The sequence below is a fragment of the Sebastes umbrosus genome, chromosome 7 (genome assembly GCF_015220745.1).
Source record: "Sebastes umbrosus isolate fSebUmb1 chromosome 7, fSebUmb1.pri, whole genome shotgun sequence".
NCBI classification, from domain to species: Eukaryota; Metazoa; Chordata; class Actinopteri; order Perciformes; family Sebastidae; genus Sebastes; species Sebastes umbrosus.
Genome location: NC_051275.1, coordinates 31,655,681 through 31,677,313, shown reverse-complemented (window position 1 = coordinate 31,677,313; position 21,633 = coordinate 31,655,681). Strand labels below are relative to the sequence as shown.

At 41.0% G+C, this 21,633-nt stretch overlaps 1 protein-coding gene across 1 annotated transcript in view; it reads right to left on the bottom strand.

Annotated features, from left to right (window-relative positions):
• Positions 1-15,725: 15,725 nt before the first annotated feature.
• Positions 15,726-21,633, bottom strand: part of gpr4 (G protein-coupled receptor 4) — a 48,585-nt gene continuing 42,677 nt past the window's right edge. The window contains exons 3-4 of the mRNA XM_037776165.1: positions 20,517-20,781; positions 15,726-19,738 (exon numbers count right to left, since the gene is read on the bottom strand). Of these exons, the coding sequence (XP_037632093.1) occupies positions 19,017-19,738; positions 20,517-20,781 (987 nt within the window). The 3' untranslated portion in view covers positions 15,726-19,016. The remainder of the gene's footprint in view (positions 19,739-20,516; positions 20,782-21,633) is intronic.

Here is a 21,633-nt window from a genome sequence, read left to right as displayed (position 1 = left end):
TGGGTTTCAACCCCCAAAATACAAATCTCTTTCTCTTCATGTGAATGAGCATGCGGTGAACTGTGACAACCAAGGATTCGGGTTGTTTCACTTGATTCATTATAGCATAGGAAGCCAAGAGACAGGTAAAACAGCCATTATTCCACAATGACATTGGAAAGAATAGGACACATTTCCATATTAAATATATGGCTCCCTCCTGAGAGTCGTTGATGAAGAGGGGGAGCTCATGTGTCTGGCCGGCTGCCAGCACAGTCACTGTTCTGCTGCAGCAGACTGACGCTCATTATGGTCAACAGTGTTTCTGTGTGTTTCATATTATTCTCTTTGTTCAGGGACGCTGAAATTACGGCTGTTGCATTGTAGTTGGTGATATTAAAGTGACTTTAAGGATAGAAGCTTTATAGTTACATCACACATCTCCCAGCAACCACAGCTGTGCAGCATCTTGGAAATCCATTAGGGATTGTCTATGGACGGAAACATAAATGTCTTTTATATAGCAAAGAGGTTTGCAAAGGACGTATCTGAAAAAGACACAAGTTCCCAGTGTGGAGATGAGAGCAGCCGGCTGAACTGAGTTGGTTTTGTGTTTGCAGTCAGCAGGATCATTTTACACAGTAACTCCTGCCCGTAAATACAGCCACTACTTGTGCATGATGCGGTCTGCTGCTATGTACACGATATTCACTTATCAATACTAGTCAAATCTTACTACTATAGAAGCTGAGCTGCACTTAAAGGACCAGTGTGTAGCATTTAGGGGGATGTATTGGCAGAAATGGAATATAATATTAATAAGTATGTTTTCTTTAGTGTATTATATATAAATTACATATTGTTGTGTTTTTTCGCTACCTTAGAACGAGACGTTTATATCTACATAGGGAGCGGGGCGTCTTCACGGAGTCGGCCGCCATGTCTCTACAGTAGCCCAGAACGGACAAACCAAACCTAGATAGAACCATTCCTGTTTTTTCATCGGCCACCTAACGGCCGGGACACACTGAGGACGTATGAGCAGCGTGTGTGCGTTGTGGAAACTCTTGCTTTTTATTTCGGCGCCCATGTTAACAGGTTAGATCAGCCACACAACCTGTGTCAGCAGCGCTCACTACTGTATAATGAGGTCATCAAGTTTCAAGCTAACGAGATGACATCATCTCAACACAAAATACATTTTCTGCATTTCCCAAACTCTCACTCAATGTAGCATTTTTTTCTAACCTAATTTATTAAAAATTGTTTTAACTTCTAACTTTAGAGTTTTCAAAACAATGACAACATGATACTATATGTGACTGAGTTATACAGGATTGTGATGCATACTGTAGTTGTAGAACCCTGACTGGACCATTATTGTCATTGCAATAGAAACTACTTTATACAGCAACAGACATCTACTAGTACTGATCACTAACGACACCAATATAGTATCACTGCAATACAGTTACTGATTCTAAACCACGACTACCTCAAGTACTTTTACTACTACAACTTTGTATCCCCTGGATGAGTTTCTTATGAAACTGAATCCAAACTGACTGAACATGAAGTTAAACGGTGATTAACATGAGGTGGTCATTGTGCTCTGCATACACTGGATGGTGCTCTTGTCCAAGTTTCAGCACTTCATGTATCCAAACTGAACAACCATTCCATTGGTATTAGAGAGACTGAACTTATTTTAATATTGACTTTCAATAGAACATATTACCTTGTCCTTGATAGATACCATTTATTTTCTTGTTCTGATACAGTAGATTACAGCTTATACTGTATGTGAGAGTTAGAGTGCTGCAGGAAGATCATACAGGAGCAGAGATGAGAAACAAAAGCACAGGATGTAACTACTATAATAATGGCTATTGTTTGTGTTAATACAGTGTACAACTCCCTCAGCCAGAGTATATATAGTATATCTCACTTGGAACAACACTGCAACACTGTTAGGAATGTAACATGTAGTTATTTAGAGGATACGTTTTTCAACAGTTTCATATCAACCTCTTTTACCTGACGGACCCGGTACCGGGTTCAGTTGAGTTGTGTGTTAAAACACTGCCTTTAAAAACTCCATAAAATGCTGTGGTGGTCTTTTTTCCAAATTGTTTCTAAAAAAGTGAGGCCTTAACGCTACTAAAACAACACTCCAAGTGTGTTTTGCAAAAAACAATGTTATTTTGGCAATGATTTTAATATTTTAGTTACAAAATCATCAGCCTTTATATTTTTACTTTATCATATTTTTGGCTGTTTTTATATTGATATATTTTGTTATCTAATTTACATTGTTATTGATCTTATTTGTTATTATCTACGTTTTACTTGATCATATTTCATTATTATAATAAAACTACTCTATGGAGTCAAAATTAAACTTATAAATATAACTTTCAATATGTATTTGTTTTTTATTGATTTAATACCGTTGCACAATGGTAGAATGTGATGATGCACAAGGTAAATGTCATGGCCAAAGGCTCCATTGTGTGCACATCGCCTCCTGTAGTGGCTATCAGTAGTATTTTATAGCCAGATTCCCTTTCAAGAGGTAGAAAACCCATTTGGCACACTTTGGGTATCCAAGAGGCCAAATGGAGAGTCCGCCTGGTCCTATCCTCACTAAAACCGTTGTAGAGGAGTTGCTGAATGAATTCAAAAATGTAAATTTTTCCTTTGGTTCATCACAATTTACTCAAACATAGTAACAGTCACAATGTTACTGACACTGGGGATGAATTCTCTGAGGTCTTACCGATCCATAGAGACCAAGATCATGCATATAGACCTGGTAGTTGTGGAGCTATTCTTGATTTATTCTGGGTATGTCTGTCTAGGAGAACCACACCTTCCAGCACCCGGGGGCTTAAGAGGTTAAATACAAATTTGATAAACCAACTGTAATTTGAGTTAATATCAACATCTACAGCCGGATTCACACGGTTCACGTTGCATATTTGTAAATTATCTGATGATACTTTTCTCCCTCAGTGAAGGGGAACATTTTGTTCAATCAAAAGTGTAATCTGATTATAGTCTAATGCCCCTACATAAATGCTGTTCATGTCAACAAGTGATGCAGCTGGACGGCCATCTTTTGGAGGGAAGGTAAACACGGCGGTCACGTAGATGATATTCTTTTACCGCACCAGATTGTTTGTTCAGCATCGGTCCAGTCTGGGTACCGTGAGAAAGTTTGTTCCATATGAGACACTTGTCTCTTATGGAGCAGAGAATCTGCACTCACAGAGGACGTTACCATCAAGAGTATGTTTTCAAGTTATTTGATGGATAAGTTGTCTTAATTTGTAAATTACATATATTGGAATATGAAGTTGTGTTTTTTCCAATAATAAAGCCGCTCCTCTTGGCAGTTTTGCATAGCTATCTCTGTTTTACATATACTTTAATAAGCAATGATTTTATTTCTACTGAGGTCAAATTAGTATCGGCAATATAAGATAGAAGTGTGTTACTATTTTCACTTCACAAATCACAGTTTAGGAATTTGGAAAGAGGACAAAAAAGCTAAATTTCCCACCCTACAAACTACGAAGGTTGAAAATGCAAAATACTTACAGGAAGTGCAGACTGAACTACAACAATAATATCATCCTATCACTTGTTGAAAATAAGCCTGGTTATTGGCTTAGTGATTAGATAATTCTGAATAGAAAATAAACCACAGCCGAGTCACTGATCAGAGAATAGCTGGAGCTCCATCTGAAGGCACATTTAGTTAGTAAACAGTGAATGGGGATGAGATTTTATTGCCCGTCTCAGCTGCAGATGATTAAGGCTGTTTGTTTTCTGGAGCTAACGCTGTTTACTTCGGACATTCTCCTCCGTGCCTACTGGTTTACACTGGTCCAGTCTGGAGACATTCCTGCTGAACCATCCGCTCATAAACAAAGGTCGCAGCTCTGCGGAGATAAAACATCCTGGAGGTTCCCGCCACTGCTGCCTGGAACTATTATAGGTTCAAATCCCAACAGCAGAAAGATAGCAGAAGATAGTAAGTGAGACCGGGGTTGCTTTTCATTATGTTAACTTATGCTTCCTTGCATCCTCTCTCCTCCCGTGACCTGGAAATAGTTCCCCCCTTCGCCATCATTGAGGATCTTCCAATCCCTTAAATGTACCTCGAGGAGATGAGGAGCAACAGTGGACAGCTGATGTAGCTGTGCCACACGTCATATTTAATTGACGTCGCTTTAAAATGACGGCTCAGAGGATGTCTCAGTAATTAAATGCCTGTTGACTCGACTTCTCTCTCCACGCATCTCTTCCTCGCCTCCTCCGATCGCATCTCCCGTGCCAGGACTAGAAGCGAGGAGAGGAGCCAAGGAGAGAAATCGAGGACACACATCAGCGTAATGAAAAGCACCCCTGAATCTTGTATATCCTCAGGTTTAGATCTGACGGTCTGATTAGAACTATCAGTTTAAACAAACAAAGATATGTTGTGTGAATTAGTTAGTTTTAGAGCTGTTATGTAAGGGATAATGTACAGCGAGTCATTGTTGTAAAAGAAACCCTGACAGGGCGATGCCGCACCGCAGAGAGGTCTCTCATCACACTGAAGGGGTTTCTTTCACAACAATGACCGGCTCGCTGTACATTATCCCTTACATAAAAAACATACAGAGCTGTATACTGCTTTTGAAAAAGGACATCTCACAGAACAGTGAGATGCTTCACATGAATGCTGCAGTTAGAACTTTTTCACCCAACAAAAATATGTATAATCATCTTTAAATAAATCCCTCAATCAGATTATTTGTAGCAGAGCTGTGTCTCAGCAGCGGTTCCCAACAATAATATGGGTGTTTCCATTGACGAGGTGTTATGTGACCTTGAAAAGTGACACACCCACGCTCTCCTGTGGTGTGAGTGTGGGTCTGGAAACAATACTCTGATGCTCATATATACATTGAAAGCTTTACTGGTCACTTCAATTGTCCTTTCTGTCCATACAGGCAACAAAGAGCTCCTTTCCTAAAGCAAGTGTCAGTCCCCAGACCTCCGACCAGTCGTCAGTGCTCGTTCTGTTCCCGGTCTCTAATCCCAGCCCCAGATTCACAGACTCTGTGCTGACACAGCTGGACTGACGCTGGACTCTGTCACCACCACGGGGACTATCTGTTAACAGGAAGTGGGCTGTCTTTACGCTTCAGGGCTCAATTTCTTATTTCCTCTTCAAGCCAACCAATCAGAATAGGATTCCCGCTCGGGAACAGACCACCAGCTCAGCGGCCTGTCGGGAAACATCTGCGGAGGTTAGCAAGGGCGTCGGACACATTTTAAGTAAACGCGAGATAACTGAAGCTATACCGGGTCACGACTGCTAATGGTCTGACCCGCCGACAGAAGAGGGACACTTACACAACTCTTCATAAAAAATGACTGATCTCTGAGCTGTCTAAATTCTTAAGTAGTTACTAAATTGTGTTGGTTTATGTTACATAAACAAAAGTGAATGCGTTGTTGTTGTATTGACATTTGACCCCGTTGTTTATGCGTTGCCACTGTGACTGATCACTGTGCCGAGTCAAAAGATGGATGAGGAAATCTGGGAAATAAACACAGTTTAAAGTGAAAATAAATCAGGCTAAAGCTGTCACAAAGGATCTCTCATTTAACCTTAAATAGTTTAGTTTGATTCTACTAAATGAGGTGTGAAATAATATAGCAAATTGCAATATTTAACCAAAAAGCAGCAAAGCAGTTTTGTGATTTTCAGGAGCGGGGTTTTAGCGAATGAGAAGAGCGTTGTTGAAAAAGTAAACTCTTTTTATGTTATATGCATCATTTCTTTCAATAATAATAACATTATAATCACATTCATTGCAGAGTTATGGAAACACAGTATATCACTGTTTTTTTTTTCTTTCCTTTAGGCTACAAAGGCCATGGTGGAGGCCGAATATAACAAATAAAAGGAGAAGGCCAAAGCTGAAGTGCAGAAGGTGGCTTCAGTGAGTCTTACCTCCGACATGTGGACATACACCAGCATGGATGCCTACCTGGCAGTAACCTGAATTCAATTGTATTAGGAGGACTAAAATTCCCCCGGGCCCACAGTGTGTGGAAGCCTCCCTCATGGAGGAATGGGGAATAACTAATAAGGTTACATGCGTGGCTACAGATGGTGCCGCTAATCTGATGTGGCAGGGGAGTGAGGCACCTACACTGAACCGGATTGTGAAAAAGGCTCTTGACATGTGACCTCTGTGCTCTCTGACATTTGGGTCAAGGAGAAAAAGCTGGTGGGATATTTTAGAAGCAGCCCCACTGCTACGGTATGTTATTTGACTTTATTACAGTTTTTGATAATGCTATATTGTGTTTGTGTTACTGCTGCTGGGACAGTTAAATTATATTCTGTATTTTAAGGGAGAAGCCTGCACAGGTGCAACAGCAAGGGAGGTCCTGCTTCCATACCTGCTGGAACAGCACCTGCCACATGCAGCACTGTCTGGTGGAGCTCAGAGAGCCAGCGGGGGTGGCAACTTTAACCAGTCTACACACTGACATCTGATGAATACACCAGTTATTGGGTACCTTTCTCTGCTGTCTTCCTTTAACCATGCCACAGTGGAGCTGTCAGATGAGAAGAAGCATTGCTTTTACAGGAAGAAATTGCAAACATGGCAGCTGCAGTAGGGAGGAAAATGGGAGAACATCTCATAAGGCAACTGAGAGAGAGGCTACACACCCTGCAGTCCATGAGCATCAGGTCACTTGCAACACTACTTGACCCTAGGTTCAAAGCCAGAGGACTTTTCATTAAAAGCCAATGAAGCAATAAAAAGGCTAAAATCTGAATCTGCCGCCATGATTAGTTCTGCTCAAACCCTCCAATCACCATCAGAACCACCATCAACATCACAGGAAGCTGAACTTTAAGCCCAGGTCATCTTTATTTTTGGATGACTTACACTCTCAAACAATGTCTGTAACTCAGGTAACAAACTGTGGCGTCATCTGGACAACAGTGTGTTGCAGTTAAGGAGAAGACAGAATGTGACAGCTGACGCTACTGTGGACGTCCAGCGGTTTGTGTCTGAGCTGAATATCAGATGATTGGAGGATCCACTTCAATACCGGGAGAGACAGAAGTTAATCGACCCTCGTCTGTACAAGCTTGCTGTCGGCTTTTTGCCTCATCTGTGCCCTTTGAAAGGGTGTTTGCCAAGCTAGGACAAGTATCTCCGCAAAAGAAATAAAAAAAAAGTGGTAGGCCCCACATTACCCCAATACCTGCTTACTGTGTGAATAAATAAAGGTTTCAAATAAATAATAGACTATCTATAAATGTTTCAACATCATTAAACCTACTACCTCCGTTTTGTACCATCAGTCTTTTCTAAATTCATTCTTAAATATAGGAGGTCTCGTGTTGGACTGTAGCTCTTCACTTCCTCCTCTGCTGTAAAGTTTAAGTTGTTTAAAGAACGATATGAAGGAGGTACTTATGAGATATAAACATTAAAGGGAATTCAATGCAACACTCGAGTTCAGGATATCTTTTACCACTGAGACCGCGATCAAATCTCCTCAAAGCTACTGTTATTTACAGAGCTATAACATGATGGAACTCTTTACCAAATCAAGTCACCAAAACAAATACCAGAGACACTTTCAAGAAAGCATTAAAAGAGTATCTAATGTAATTAACTGCATGAACGAACAGTTGAGGATTTTTCTGGCATGCTGATATTTAAATTATTTGTTTTTATTTGTATGTGGTGTCTTAAGGTTTTAATTATGTATACCTCACTGCATGGAATTTGGAGGCATCATTTTTATACAAGGTAATATGAGTACAGGGATTTTTCTATGCAATGTTTTAATGAATAAAATGTATGAAATTGTTCTGGATTTCTGTGTCGGACCCCAGGAAGACTGGCTGAACTAAACTTTTTTTTCCAGCTAGTGGCTCAGACTTCAACTCCAAAAGTGTCTGATTCAAACCGTTGCTGGTTAATGTTGCTTCCCACCATTTGATTGAATGTAGATGAGTGGAATGCATTGTTTATTTGGTATAGTTTGCAATGTACCCTTCTAATAAATGTGACACATATAATATATGTGCAGTAATATTCTTTTACATCACCAACATTGCTGGTTTCTTGACATACATCCTTCTTTATGAACAGAGACATTGAACACATTGAACAGCGAGACAGTCATGTGATGTTAAATATGTTTTCCAGGTCACAGGGTCATGAGATAATGACACAACAATGTCACGAGAAACCAAACATTAAGAAACAATGAATTCATTCTTACTCCCGTATATAGGGTTGTGTTTTTTTCCTCTTCTCTTTCACCAGAAATTTGAGGCACAATAAGAAACTCTGAGGGTCTTCATGTGCTTCTATGTGGTTCTATTTAGAGGTTTTAATTTGAATTGTCTCTTTATTGTTATTTAAGTCATTTAAAAACACAATTACTCTGGAATTAAAACTCTTTAAGGGAATTAAAGCATTTTATAGGATGTCCAAGATATTTAGAAATGTTTGATTTAGAGGGCTATGTGATAATCGTATACCATGGTCACAAAAAATACTTGGAAATGAGTATTTTTGTTGCTTGCAGGTGTCTGTTAAAATCACGTATTAGGTAATATCAAACATTTTAACCCCTGTTTTAAATCATTGAGAACACAATTTAAACTGCAGTTTCAGAGTATAAAAAGATCACATCATCTTTGTTTCAGTTTCATTTAAAAATATTTCCTAATTCATCATAAAGAAGTGTTTTGTGTATTCCAGTTTAAACGTTATATATCTGAGCCAGACTGTACACAAGTCCATAATACCTTGCCTTCTTTCTCTCTCTAACAGGTTGATTGTTACGGAGGCGGTGAGACGGTGGAGGAGACGATGACGGAGGTTCAACGCCAGGCGTGAGTCAGACTTCAGAACATTATGACTTCATGAAGCTAAAGCAGAAACAGCCATTGTTTCATTTCCCTTCACCTCTTATCTTCTTATCAAATAACAACATGTCACATGATAACCAGCACAGACCCATAGGCTACATGTGAGCCTGCACATGGGTACATGTTTCCACACAAAGAAATAGGCTTCACACATTCTACTACTTAAGCATTAGCTCAGGGCAGGCCGTGGTAAGCTGAGGGTTCGGCCCAACGCAAAGGGAAGGTCATCAAAAGGTCATCATGTGTGGCAATATAAAGTTATAGACACATTACAATTTAAATAGTTTTTTTTTATAATAAAACAATGATGTTCACAATAGAATACAATAGGCCCTCCTGCCTGCACATACCAAGACAGTTGCAAGAACGATGGTTGCTATAGAACATACACTATAGCAGCTAGCATATTTCTTTTTTCATCACAGGCTAGCGTTATATTGATTTCACTATTTGTCTCTTTATTAACATTATTTTATGTTGGCATTTATTGTGCAACCACTGAGAAAACTGTCCAGCATCAGTAGGATGACTTTGATAACTGCTTGTACTAGGCGGCTTGCCTATTTTTTGTTAGGTGGAGGTGTGTTGCTTGGCGTGGCGAGGATGTTTCTCTGGTCCCAGAGTTTTGGTTGCCAATCTGCTTTTGGCCAAAATCTCTCTGTTCAGACCCGCATCAGATAGTTTCTGAATGGTGGTGATGTGGAGGCAGTGGTTGGTGTATTTCTGCAACATTGTGGAGCCTCCTCTTTACGTAGCGCCGCGTGCCGTTTAGCAGGTGGATTTTATTCTGGAGACAGGCACGGCTCAGTCCACTCCTCCGTAGAAGTTCATGTTTTTGTAGCAGGTTTCAGCAGCTAACTCTGCTGCTTTGTATCTGCAACCTGTTTCGTGTTGGAGGAAGTTATCCCCTGTGACTCTGTCGCTAAGCAACCATGAGTCTAACGTTTTATTCTCAGACGCGGAGTCATACTGAAAGTGCAAAGGATAGACGCGTCACAGCAGTGGTATGTGGGTTTTATATCACAGTCAGATTGCTTGATTTGAGCTACCTGTTTTATAAATGCATATACACACTTGGTAATGGACAGTATTTCAAACAGACATACTTTTTGTCCACGGTGCTGATACATCTTTGTCTTGAAGGCATATTTGCACATTCCTTCCCAGTCCCAGCACAGCTTGAATAGTCGTGGTTGATCACTGCTCAGCTCAGTGTGAGCATTCCTCCACTAAAAATGTTCTTGGTCCTCACAAAGATGGAAGAAACACACACAGACACACACACACAGAGATAGAGGACATGACACCAGCTCCTGTGAATCTTTAAGACCGTGGCTGCTTGGTGACTCACCGCTCAATACTGGGAGGGAAAACTGTAAATCACTGAAGCAGTTTCACCTTGACATGGACACGGGTCTGTTTATAGCTGCAATCAGCAGGAACATATTGAAGCTGTGGACTTTTCTGTTGAGGCATCCACTCTTTAGAAATAACTCTTCTCTTCCTGCAGATACAGGACTTTTTTGTTGTTTCTATCGTCCTTTCTTGCTTGTAATTTTGGTAACTGACATCCTTTAAAATACCAGCTGTTGGCAATATAGAAGATAAAGAACTACTTTATTATCCCCTTGGGGTAATAACATTTGTTCACTCCGTTGGTTATTGTATATAGACCCGAAATGCACGCACAGAACCAGACATGCATTGTTGTCATTGTTGTCCTGCTGTGCTGCCGCGTAGGAAGCACCTTGCTCAAGGAGGTGAACTGGCACCTCTCCAGCTACCAGTCCGCACTCCGTACCGACTGGTCCATGCCGGACTTGAGCTGCCATGTCCTTACAGACTGAGCTACTGCCCCCCCATATCACGGTTATTGATTACTAAATTTGGACAGCTGAAACTTGTTCAGAGTCATTCTGGGAGACGTAAAAAATCATTGAAGTAGGAGTAGAACCAAAGTTTGTACAACATAAAATGAATAAGTTAAGAGGGTAATTATAATAGCTGTATTACAAGCTAAATGTTAAATAAACTCACTGCTAAATGAAGACACAAATGTTAATGTGTTTAGTGTACACGCCCGTAGAATAATACAAATGCCTGGAACATAAAAGTTGAGGAGCTCCAGCAGGTCTCAGAGGACATGGTTTATGGATGTTCATTTGCAATTCTCTCTCTGACCTCTTTTAACTTACTATGAACCTTGAGGCTCTGTGTGATTCAGTCTCCCATGAATTTGTTTTTCAAATGAGCCGTGGCTCCGGATATGAATAATGAGGTTGTGGATTATTTGAATAAATATGGTGGAATTTATTGAGAAGCTTTGGAGAGACTGATGTGTCCAGGCAGCTCCTCCTCACCTGATCCAGATGTGCTCTCATGGCTCCTACCGTAGTCATGGCTAGAGCAGGAAGTCCCGCTCACATTATTAACAATCCTTTATCTACCCCCAACTATCTCTGATTGGAATTTATCAATGACTGTGTTTAACAAAGCTCATGTTAGACTTAAAGCAGTGGTTCCCCAAGTGAGTACTGCAAGACAAGACAGTGAGTGTTTTTTATAACTAAAAAACGGGGCAACATCTAGATACATATGTTTTCAAACATATAAAACAGAGTTAAATATGTAAAATTAATCAACATATAACCCCTCTACGTATGCAATTATGACACAGCTGTGGTATGACCGCATGGCTGCTGGTTGTTATAGTGACACTGGCTTTCCGGCACATGAGTTTTCTAGATTCACAACAGTTCAACACAGATCTTTATTCCCCCACAAGTGGAAGTTAGAAAAAAAAAAACACAACAAGACAATTAAAGCCCCTTTCCCACTGAGCAAAAAACCCACTAACATCTGGCTTTTGTTTTTAGTGGGAAAGGTTACAATCGGCATTCATTCCCAAACAAATGACTCGGCAGTAGTCACATCGGCTTCGGCTCCGATCAGCAGTGATGGAAACATGACGCCCGGGTGGACACGCTAATTTCTGCCCCTTTTCCGTCACTTTCCTCGTCTACTCAGCCACAAACTCCGTCCGTCTCCGTCCGAGCAGCGCTCAAACATCGTTCCAAATTAGTCTGCACCGAGTTTGAAGAGAGACTGAATAATTTACAGATATAAAAAAGAAGTAACCGCCGTAGCATTTCGACTCTTTACTAACCCTGATTTGACGTTGAACGTGGCACACCAGCAAAAAAAAAAACAGAACTGGAGTCTATCGCCTATTTTTAGCAGGTTTTCCCACGTTTAAAAAAAACTGCATATACACGCTAATTTTGGTGGGAAAGGGTATAAAAGTGCTGTTATTATACATGCAATACAGAGTATAATAAAAGCAAGAAAAACTGCAACAATAAGAAAAGTTAGTGATAAATAATGAGCTGTGAAGGCAGCCAAGAGGGAGTTTATAGGGCATTAAAGAGGATCTATTACGCTTTTTTATTTAAGTAACTTACCATTCGTCTCTCTGTATAATGACTCAACATCCTATGTTTGTTGTCCAATAAATCCGTATGAATCTAAATCTGATTCTCACTGGTGATTTCACACAAACCAGTGTTTTTTCCAGCTAAAAAGACTTTGATAAGCCCACAAGGACCCTGAACGCCTCTCCAAACATGTGATAACATTTAAAAACATACACGCTTGTCAATTAGAAATTAGCGCCTTTTGTTCTGGACTCCTGCACAGTTCACGATACATGGTTTTGCATCCAAAAGCAACGCGAGTCTATTTTTACTGTGTTACATTCGTCTGGGCTGTTCAGGGGGGGCTGTTGACCTGCTTCCTCTGCACGGATGGAAATACAGCTGAATGAGTTACTAATTAGATTATAACGTGCATCTTAAAGACAGATTCTGGGTCACATTGGTCACAGTTGTAGGAGGCATAAACAGCTCACCGAGTGCTACATCGAGTTAATTTCATAGGAATGAAGGATTCATGTGAGGTCTGAGGATATTTTTGTGCAGGGTGGTACTTAAATCAGCAAATCTTGTTGGCGTATCTTATATTTTTAGATTTCATTGTAAACCCAAACAGGTCACTATTATACCCGTACCTTTTAAAATGAAATTATTTGATTTGATTTGACTAAGCAAATGTTGTCTTTCCTTTACTATTTCAGTTAGGGTTAGTTGGGTGCAATTTTCATGCAATTGAACAAAGTTACATAAAATCTTAATCTTTAGTTATTTTTCTAACCGCGAAGGGGAGGGAAGCTAAAGCAGAGAGATAAGAAAGCCATTGTGCGCTCAACCTTCATAGTGTTATCATGCAACTAGCCAAGCAGAGGAACAACCAGGATTCCTTAGATTCCTGTAAATGACGCAATGATGGTACAACTATAACCTGTAGAAAGGGATCTGTTTTTTATTGTGCAATCTCATAAAGCTTCTGTAAAGAATAAACAGACTGTTGAGGGCTGCAAATAAAGATCATTTTTATTATTGATTAACCCGATGACTGCTTCTGCTGCCCTCCAAAAAATCAGTTAATGCCGGTTAAATAGAAGCATGCTTTGCTCTGAGGGCAGGTCTGGGTAAGAAAGCCTCGATCAGCTTTGAAACAGGTCTGAATTAACTCTGTTAAATTGAACTCTGCTGATGGATCCACCTCTGGCGGAGCCACAGATCTGCCAGGGTTTGCCTGTGCCACCCGAGGCAGCTGGCTCACCCAAAAATCTGAACACATTTTGAGTTATAGCCTTACTAAAATGAGATGCTATTACTAAACAAGACAAAACAACCCGTCACTATCCATCTGCCGCCGTTCTATACTTCTACGAGTGGAATTTGGCAACCCTACACACATTTAGGAGTCAGGAAAAAAAGTCATGAGTAGTCTTGAGGCCGGGGCTGTCATCACTTGCACTCGGACATCAAAGTTTTGCTCTTGTGAATTTCCAATATACATATAATATACATACAGTATACTGAGGTGGCAGCTGGGGTGGCTGTATTAGTGTTAAAACTGCCAAAACGATTCCGCTCGCGCCTCTGGTCACTCGCATAAAGAACCTCTCCATCTCAAAGTCCTGGGCTGATTTTCAGTCCCAGTCTGTCCCTGGGGTTCTGATGCACACCCAGTTTTTTTTTCTGGCTGTGCTAGTTGTATCCACTAGCAGCAGTTGAATGAATAATTATAGGTATGCCATAGCAGTAAGAGAAGAGTGAGGGAAGGAAAGTGCATAAATCTCATTCAGTTACTATTAGCTTCATGGAGCCAAACTGCTCCAGTTTTACCTTTTGTTTTTGAACTGAACCTGAATATCTCATGAAAATAATAGCACAACCATCTTTTCTGCCCCGGAGGCGTTCCTGTATCCCTACCTGATAATAAATCACTCTCATAATAATCAGGTGAGCTGTTGGTAATGACAGTTTGGCCTCTGGTGAGCTGCTATATATAGACCTATAGCAGAGGTGACCAGTGAAGCATAGAGGGCGGGAGACAATGTTCCCTCTCTCAGAGAGAGAGAGAGTTATGTCCTTTCTCTCCTCCCAAGAACATAAAGGCTTGTGGGAGGACTCCCTATTCTCCATCTTTTTCTTTCACACACATGCAGTGTAACACACCTGTAAAAACACACATGTACAGTTTACCTTTTATGTATATGCTCATTCTTGTATGTTATAAAAATAGATTCCTTTTCTTTATAGCTCTGCTCTTTCTCCTTTTTCTCTCACACACTTCGATACAAACACGCTGTCCTGTCCTGTCCTGTATAACACAGCGTGAATGTGTCCGCCCCCATGAGGACAGGTCGTAAATATAATGTTCCCTCTGGTGTACGGGCTAACAATGGAGAGGATACACACACACACACACACACACACACATTGTCAAAGATAAACGCACGACAATCACACACAGTGTGCTCATTTAAATACATGCAAATAGATACGTACACACAGACTCACATGCACAGATCCTACAGCATGTCCTTCATGGCATTCATTAGCTGTGCAGCTCTGGGAGTCTAGAACAGGACGAAGTGAAGAGTGAAGAAGGTGACTTTGTGTTGGCAGCATCCCAGACCTGCTCTCCCTGCTGGCCACTACTGTGATGCTTGCAGTGTTGCAGGAACATGCAGAGTTCTTGGTCGAAAAGCTGTGATTTGTAGCACTCACTGATAGGCTATACTGTAGGTTATATTTAAGATCAATGAACTAGGTCGAACAGCGTGTCATCCAACCCGTATAAAATATAATATAATAAAAAAAAGAGCTTAAGAGAGAATTTCAAACCCTGCCTTTCACATCTCCATACACCTGAACCCATCGCTGCATGAAGTATGTGTGATTGTTGAATTGTCTGTTTTGGATAGAGTTTGTTTGCAGTAGTTAAGTCAGATAATCTATCCACTTTTTTTGGTAAAGTTTAAAATAAACACAGTCGTTGCGACCAGGACGTCAGTCTATAACTGCCATGGATATTCACAGTTTGGTTAATAGTTTTACAGTTTGCTTTTGTTTTCTCTATAAGTTTGGCTAAACTTTGATCATCCGACTGTCTGACTTCTTTTTACCGATGTCGTTCCCAGATCTCAGCCATTTCAGCAACAGTACAATGTTATAGCTATAACTGAAGGAAATGATGAGGGGAACAAAAAAGGAAATCCAATAGATAAAAAAAGAAGACAGAATATGACGTTAAACTGTCCACCTCCAATTCATTTCCATTTAAAAAGGCACCTCCGTCCAGCTGCTGCTTCCATGCTGCTTTTTCAACTTGTAGGTGCCAAACAAAAAAACACAGAAGAATGCAAGGTTTCATATGCATAATTTATTTCTCACTGACATTGTTGATGAACAAATACACATTTTGAAGCCTGGTACCTCCTCTCTCAGACTGACATGCAGATGCACAACAAAAGCAGTGGTACACAGCAGCGTTTAGGCAACACTGACAAGCTGAAATGACAAAAAACCTGCCGTAACATCATTGCGCTGAGTAGAGGGATGCTTTCATGCTAAGACAACATGAACAAAAAAGCGTTGCTGGGATCACGTAGACACTTTCCAAAACATTTCTCACCCTTAAAATGTAATTGTTGGCCAGCGGAACTGCAACATGGACACTTGTTGTCTATCACCATGAAATCATTGCGTGGGAAAGGAGTTATTTCAGCCGTAATACTCCACTCACGGGTCATTGTCCTTGTTATATATCTGAACATACAGCAGGACATTCTGTATGTAAACAGACAATTTGTTGAAATGTTGTTACCACTAATTTGCAAAAAACAGTAAAAAAGAAAGAAAGAATTGCACATTAGAGCCAACAGAGAAGGTTTAAAGTTCAAGCTGACCGCTGCAAACTTGATTTTATAAGTTGAAGATGCCTCTGCTCTGACAGCTGTGTCCACCTCTACTTTCTTTATGTTCAGTATTCAACACTCTGTTGTAAAAGCAGCCATTAAGCTTTGGGATCCCATTTGTTGTGAATGACACAGAAAGCTGTTTGGTCATTTTGTGTTGGATTTACTGTAAAAAAAAACAAGCTGCCAACTAGGAAAAGGAAGATCTCTTATGTCAGTGTAATGTCAAATCATGGTAAATATGCGCGGCAGCACATGGATATTTTTTAAGATTTCTTTGTTTCGCGGCCCTGACAGCTCTCACTTAACATGAGGACTTCAGAAAGGAGTCAATATATGGCAAAATATGGCAGCTAATCCATTGGAAATCATTTTTAAAAAATCAGTGTTGTAGTGGTTGTTGATGGTTCCCGAGGAGGAAGTGGGTATACTCTGCTCTATATCCATTCCAATGGCTTTTTGGCTGATATTGGTATTCCGTATACCGCCAGAAAAAAAGGAGGTTATAACCCGTCAGGCTGGTCTCATACAGCTTTCCTAGCTATACCTATGAAAAGTAATGCATTGTACTTAGTGTATATCCCACGAAATTAATTTATGTGTAATTCACGTGATCATGAACCAGGAAATATAATCAGCGGCAAAAGTGTAGAAAGGAGGTCAGGATGTATGGGCGGGTCAAAAAACACCAGACTTTTACCTATGTGAAACCAAAAGTCAGTGTTGATTTTTGTGTCATGTGACTTTTGTATTTAGGTAACACCACTTCCAGAGTTATTTTAAGCCAAACCACAATCGTTTCCTAAGTCAACTAAGTAGCTTTCTGTCCTAAACCTAACTAAGTTGTTTCCTGTGAAGACGGAAGTTTATTTTAAATAGACTCTATGTATGTAACGAGCGGAAATTGACACGTGTTGCTGGACATTCGTAGGAAAACAAACGAAAAAGGAGGAATAACTTTTTTGTGAGATATCATACAAACTGTTGTATGAGAATACATTGACCCCATATACCTGTGTAAACCCTCCACTACACCACTGAGTGTTACACTGCTGTTTTGAAGGCTGCCACATCCCCTGATGACTACTGGAGATGGTTTTATTTGAATATCCAGTAAAGTATTTCTTACTTTCCTAATCACATTTTTGACATTACTGACAAATGTCTCTTGGTTCGTTTCCCTAATATGACAAACTGTTAGCTGTCAGGAGTGTCGCTTGAATCAAGAATGAATGTACAAATCCTACCTTTAGGGAAAACAAAGATCTGGAAACTTTTGTGCAAGTGGTTAGAAGGCGTCTTTCTGAAAAAGGAATGTAAACAGTATCGGGTCAACAACGCCCAAGCATGTAGTTTGGATTCATGGTGGTTGAGAGATGTTGTCTAGCTACACTATTTCAGTAAAGGCTGTTTTTACTACAGTGCTTTCAACATAATGTTGAAATAACTGATAGATTTGACTTTAGCTGAATGCACGCTTTGGTTTAGGGTTTTCTCTGTCATCTTAGTGGACTGAGTTCTGATTATTTTGCTGCCTGTGGTAAAAATGAAAGAGAGAAAACATTGCTCACATAACATCAGAGACACTTCTACTCTAAGCCTTCCTGCTATCACATTTTACGAGCTGAGGTACTTCATAAGGCTTCATTATTTCCTTCAAAATACTAATAAAACGGTTTCCAACAAGCATTAAAAATGTTTTATTGAACAGTAATCTACAATCTTTTTTATTACCCTTCTGCTCTTCTTCCATATTCCAAAGTGGTGCCTTTGTGTGACGAACCCCAATCTCCATGCAGTCTGAATTCCTCTCAGACCACTAACAATACTCAGCCATGCAGAACGCGGTGTGTTTAAATAATTCTACTTAAATATTCAAGAACATCTTCCTAGAAAGTGTAAATTACTCCTGCCACAGTGGGTAGTTGTCCACATGGTGTTTGATAGCATCCTTATTAGCCGCACCAGTGAGATGACTGTAGGGATGTCAGCTGGTCTGTTGGTCCGACACTGTGGTCCAGACTGAAATATCTCAGCATCTACTGGATGGATTGGGATGACAATTGGTACCGACATCTGTGGTCCACTGAGGCTGAATCCTGAGGACTTTGGTGATCCCCTGACTTTTCATATAGCGCCACCAGCAGGTCAAAATTTCCTCTGGTCCAACACACTGAGGATACCTCTAAAGCAGATGACTGAATCATTGTCTGGGATACAGCATGTTGACATGCTAACACTATGCATGCAGTGCAGCTGTGCAGAGGCTGACGAACTACAGCATGAAGTAACAAACGTTATACCAAATCAGCAACAAAGAACCAAGCCTGTGCTAAAATGGTTGCCATACAAAGGATAAATCCTTATTTTCACGACATGACCAGTCCTCAAGTGCCACCCTCAAGCCACATTTTTTTGCCCCACTGGTGGTAAGGATCTAACAATAACCAAGTAGTCTCTACGTTTTTCGTTCACCCAACAATTTTGTTTTCTGGAGTGTAAGCACAGGGACTGCTACCGTGGCTACAGACAATATGTCTCGTCTATTTCATAAATCTCATTCCCATTCTGGCTTGTTAATGTGCCATTTGTGGAGGCTTTTACCCCAAACATCTACAGCCTCATAAATGCATCTGATTTCAGGTCAGAAGCCATCAGACCCTGTCAGTGTTGGGAGCTTCTTCCATCCACTGAGCTAAGCAGTTTGGACCTCTTACAGTATGCTCCAGGTTGAAGTCACTTCCTGACACTGAGGATGGTCATCTGTAGACACTCCTCCTTCAGAGCCACTAGTTCTGTCTTGTAGCTGCTTGTCTTGGCTCCATCAGCGTACACACAAGGCTGCTTCTTTGTTGCCAGCGGCGTTTCCACAGTCACTGAACCAGCGTTGAGCATGTCGCCATGCGATGGTGAGGAAGAGGAGCCCTTGTTGCAAGCTGCAGAGAGTAGAGCCGAGAGAGCTCGGCCAACGTCGTGCCTTGCCCCCTCGTTGACGAAACAGTACAAAATGGGGTCGGCGACGCAGTTGAGGCTGGTCAGCGCCAACGATACATGGTACGCTGCAAACAAGCTCTCCTCTGAGCCGCAGTCACATGGCTTCCTTAGAAACATGACGCTCCGCACCAGGAGGAGGATGTGGTACGGTCCAAAGCAGAGCAAAACGATCAGGATCAGACTCAACGCCAGGCGCTGAATTTTGGCCTTTTCCTGACGCTCTGTAGAGACGTTGCAGCGCACCGCTGCCAGGATCCCCCGGTAGGCCACGAGCATGGCTGTCCATGGAGCGAGGAAGCCCAGAAATGTCCTATAGAGGTTCATGCCTGCCACCCAGTCCTGCATGGGATACTTCTCAAAGCAGAAGGTGTGGTTGAAGCGATCCTGGAAGAGCTCGTCGTGGAAGAGAGGAGCAGAGTTGGCCACGATCTCAATAATCCAAACCATGGCGCTGACCAGGACCGCTGCAGGAAGTTCAGGAGAGGAGAGGAAAGAAGAGCAGTGAGAAGTATTCGACTTTGCAGTAACTTCCACTCCTGTAGCCTGGGTGAATACTGTACTGTATTGAAAGAAAATAGGGTGCACTTGGAATACGACGCGTAACTACAGCTAATGGAAAGTCTTTAACTTCCAATTGACGAGTGACACCATGTACCAACCTAAATCATCGTTCATTTCACCAAACAGTAGGCCTGAAAGGACAAAAATATTATCCATGAGGATACAGTACTTTATGAAATGAGTTTCCATTCCAATTATATTAATTAAAATATTTTCTAAATTTCATCATTTTGTATGTCTAGAAAAGTTTAGTCTAGGGCCACGTTTGTGAACTGGGCTTAAGATGTGTATCATTACATTAAAAGTAATGACTCTAGAAGAAAATCTCGTTTAATTAGTTATTCATAAAAACTTCTTGACATGAAAGTGATCTTATCGCTACACAAACTGAATTTCCTTTATGTCAGGGAATGGCAGATTTGAAGACGCACATCCTCTTTGGGCTCAGCAGCAGCACAGTTTGGGGAACTAATAGTCAAATGCAATATCTTTATACATCAAAAAACAGGATGAGATGCAGTACCCATTTGTCAGATTTGAAAGTACTGACTGAAAGTTAGTTGCTTTTCCTCCCAATACATGTTCTATTTTAGATTCATCCATCAGAAGTAGTAATGACATAATTACTTTTAGGGTGGATATATTATTTAAGAAGAAAAGGCCATCCTTAAGCCAACATACCTGTTTTGATTCGTCGAACCTTGGCGAAGCGCAGAGGATAGGCCACGGCCAGGTACCTGTCCAGCGATATACAGCAGAGGAAGGCGATGCTGACGTAGATGTTGGTGTAGAAGATGAAGCCGAACAGCTTGCAGCTCTCCTGACCGTGGATCCAGTCATCGTGCTGTAGGAAGTAGTCGATCCACAGAGGAAGAGTGGTGATGTAGAGGAGGTCGGCCACTGACAGGTTGATCAGGTAGATGCCCAGCTCATTGCGTTGCCGTACCTGGAGGGAGGAATGTGATGAAGGGAGGCAGGAGTGAGTGATGGGATGGAGATTTAAAATTTAAAGGAGAAAGTGGATGAAAACAGAAACAACATGTGCAATCATAGAGGGTTAAGAGTGTTCAACTTCTGTACTTTTGAAGAGATAATGAGGCAAACAGTTTCTGTGTTTGCCTTTTATGCAAACTTTTAAAATGTGACAGAAAATAAAATGCAAATGATGAGTGTATTTCCATCAGCTGCAAATAATTTGGCTTCCTGAATGTCAAAACACGGAAGAAATGCAAAGTGTGATTGATTAGGTCTGAATATATTATTGTTGGTTAGTGTCTCATACAGATGAACATATTCCAGGCCTTAAAAAACAACAGAGTACACTTGGTAATATACTGCAACTCAGGGACGTACAACCACAACACATGAGAGAGAGAGAGAGATGTGGACAGATGTTTCGGGGAGAGCAGTTCAACTTGTCCACTGTGTGGCTTCCATTAAGCTTTTCTAATTAAATTTGTCAGTACTTGGATTGGAATCCAGCTACGAGGAGACCGCTGTGTTTCCCATGCAGTATTGATATTACAATGTTAATATTTAGGCAGAACTGCCCTGGTAAATAAACAGCACGCCAAGTATGTTCATGTTTTGGAGTCAGTTCAGGTGTTGTCATTAACAACGCTGGTGCCTCTCTGCGATGCATTTAATGCTGCCGAGCACTGAACGGTGTTTGGGAACTACAATGCCCATAATGCACCTATGACACAGCGCACCTGCGCTCCTCCGAGTCGCGCTGTGGTTGGTCCAGGGCTCAAACTGAATGTAGGAAGTTGGAGTTTGAAAGTTGACCTTAACGCTG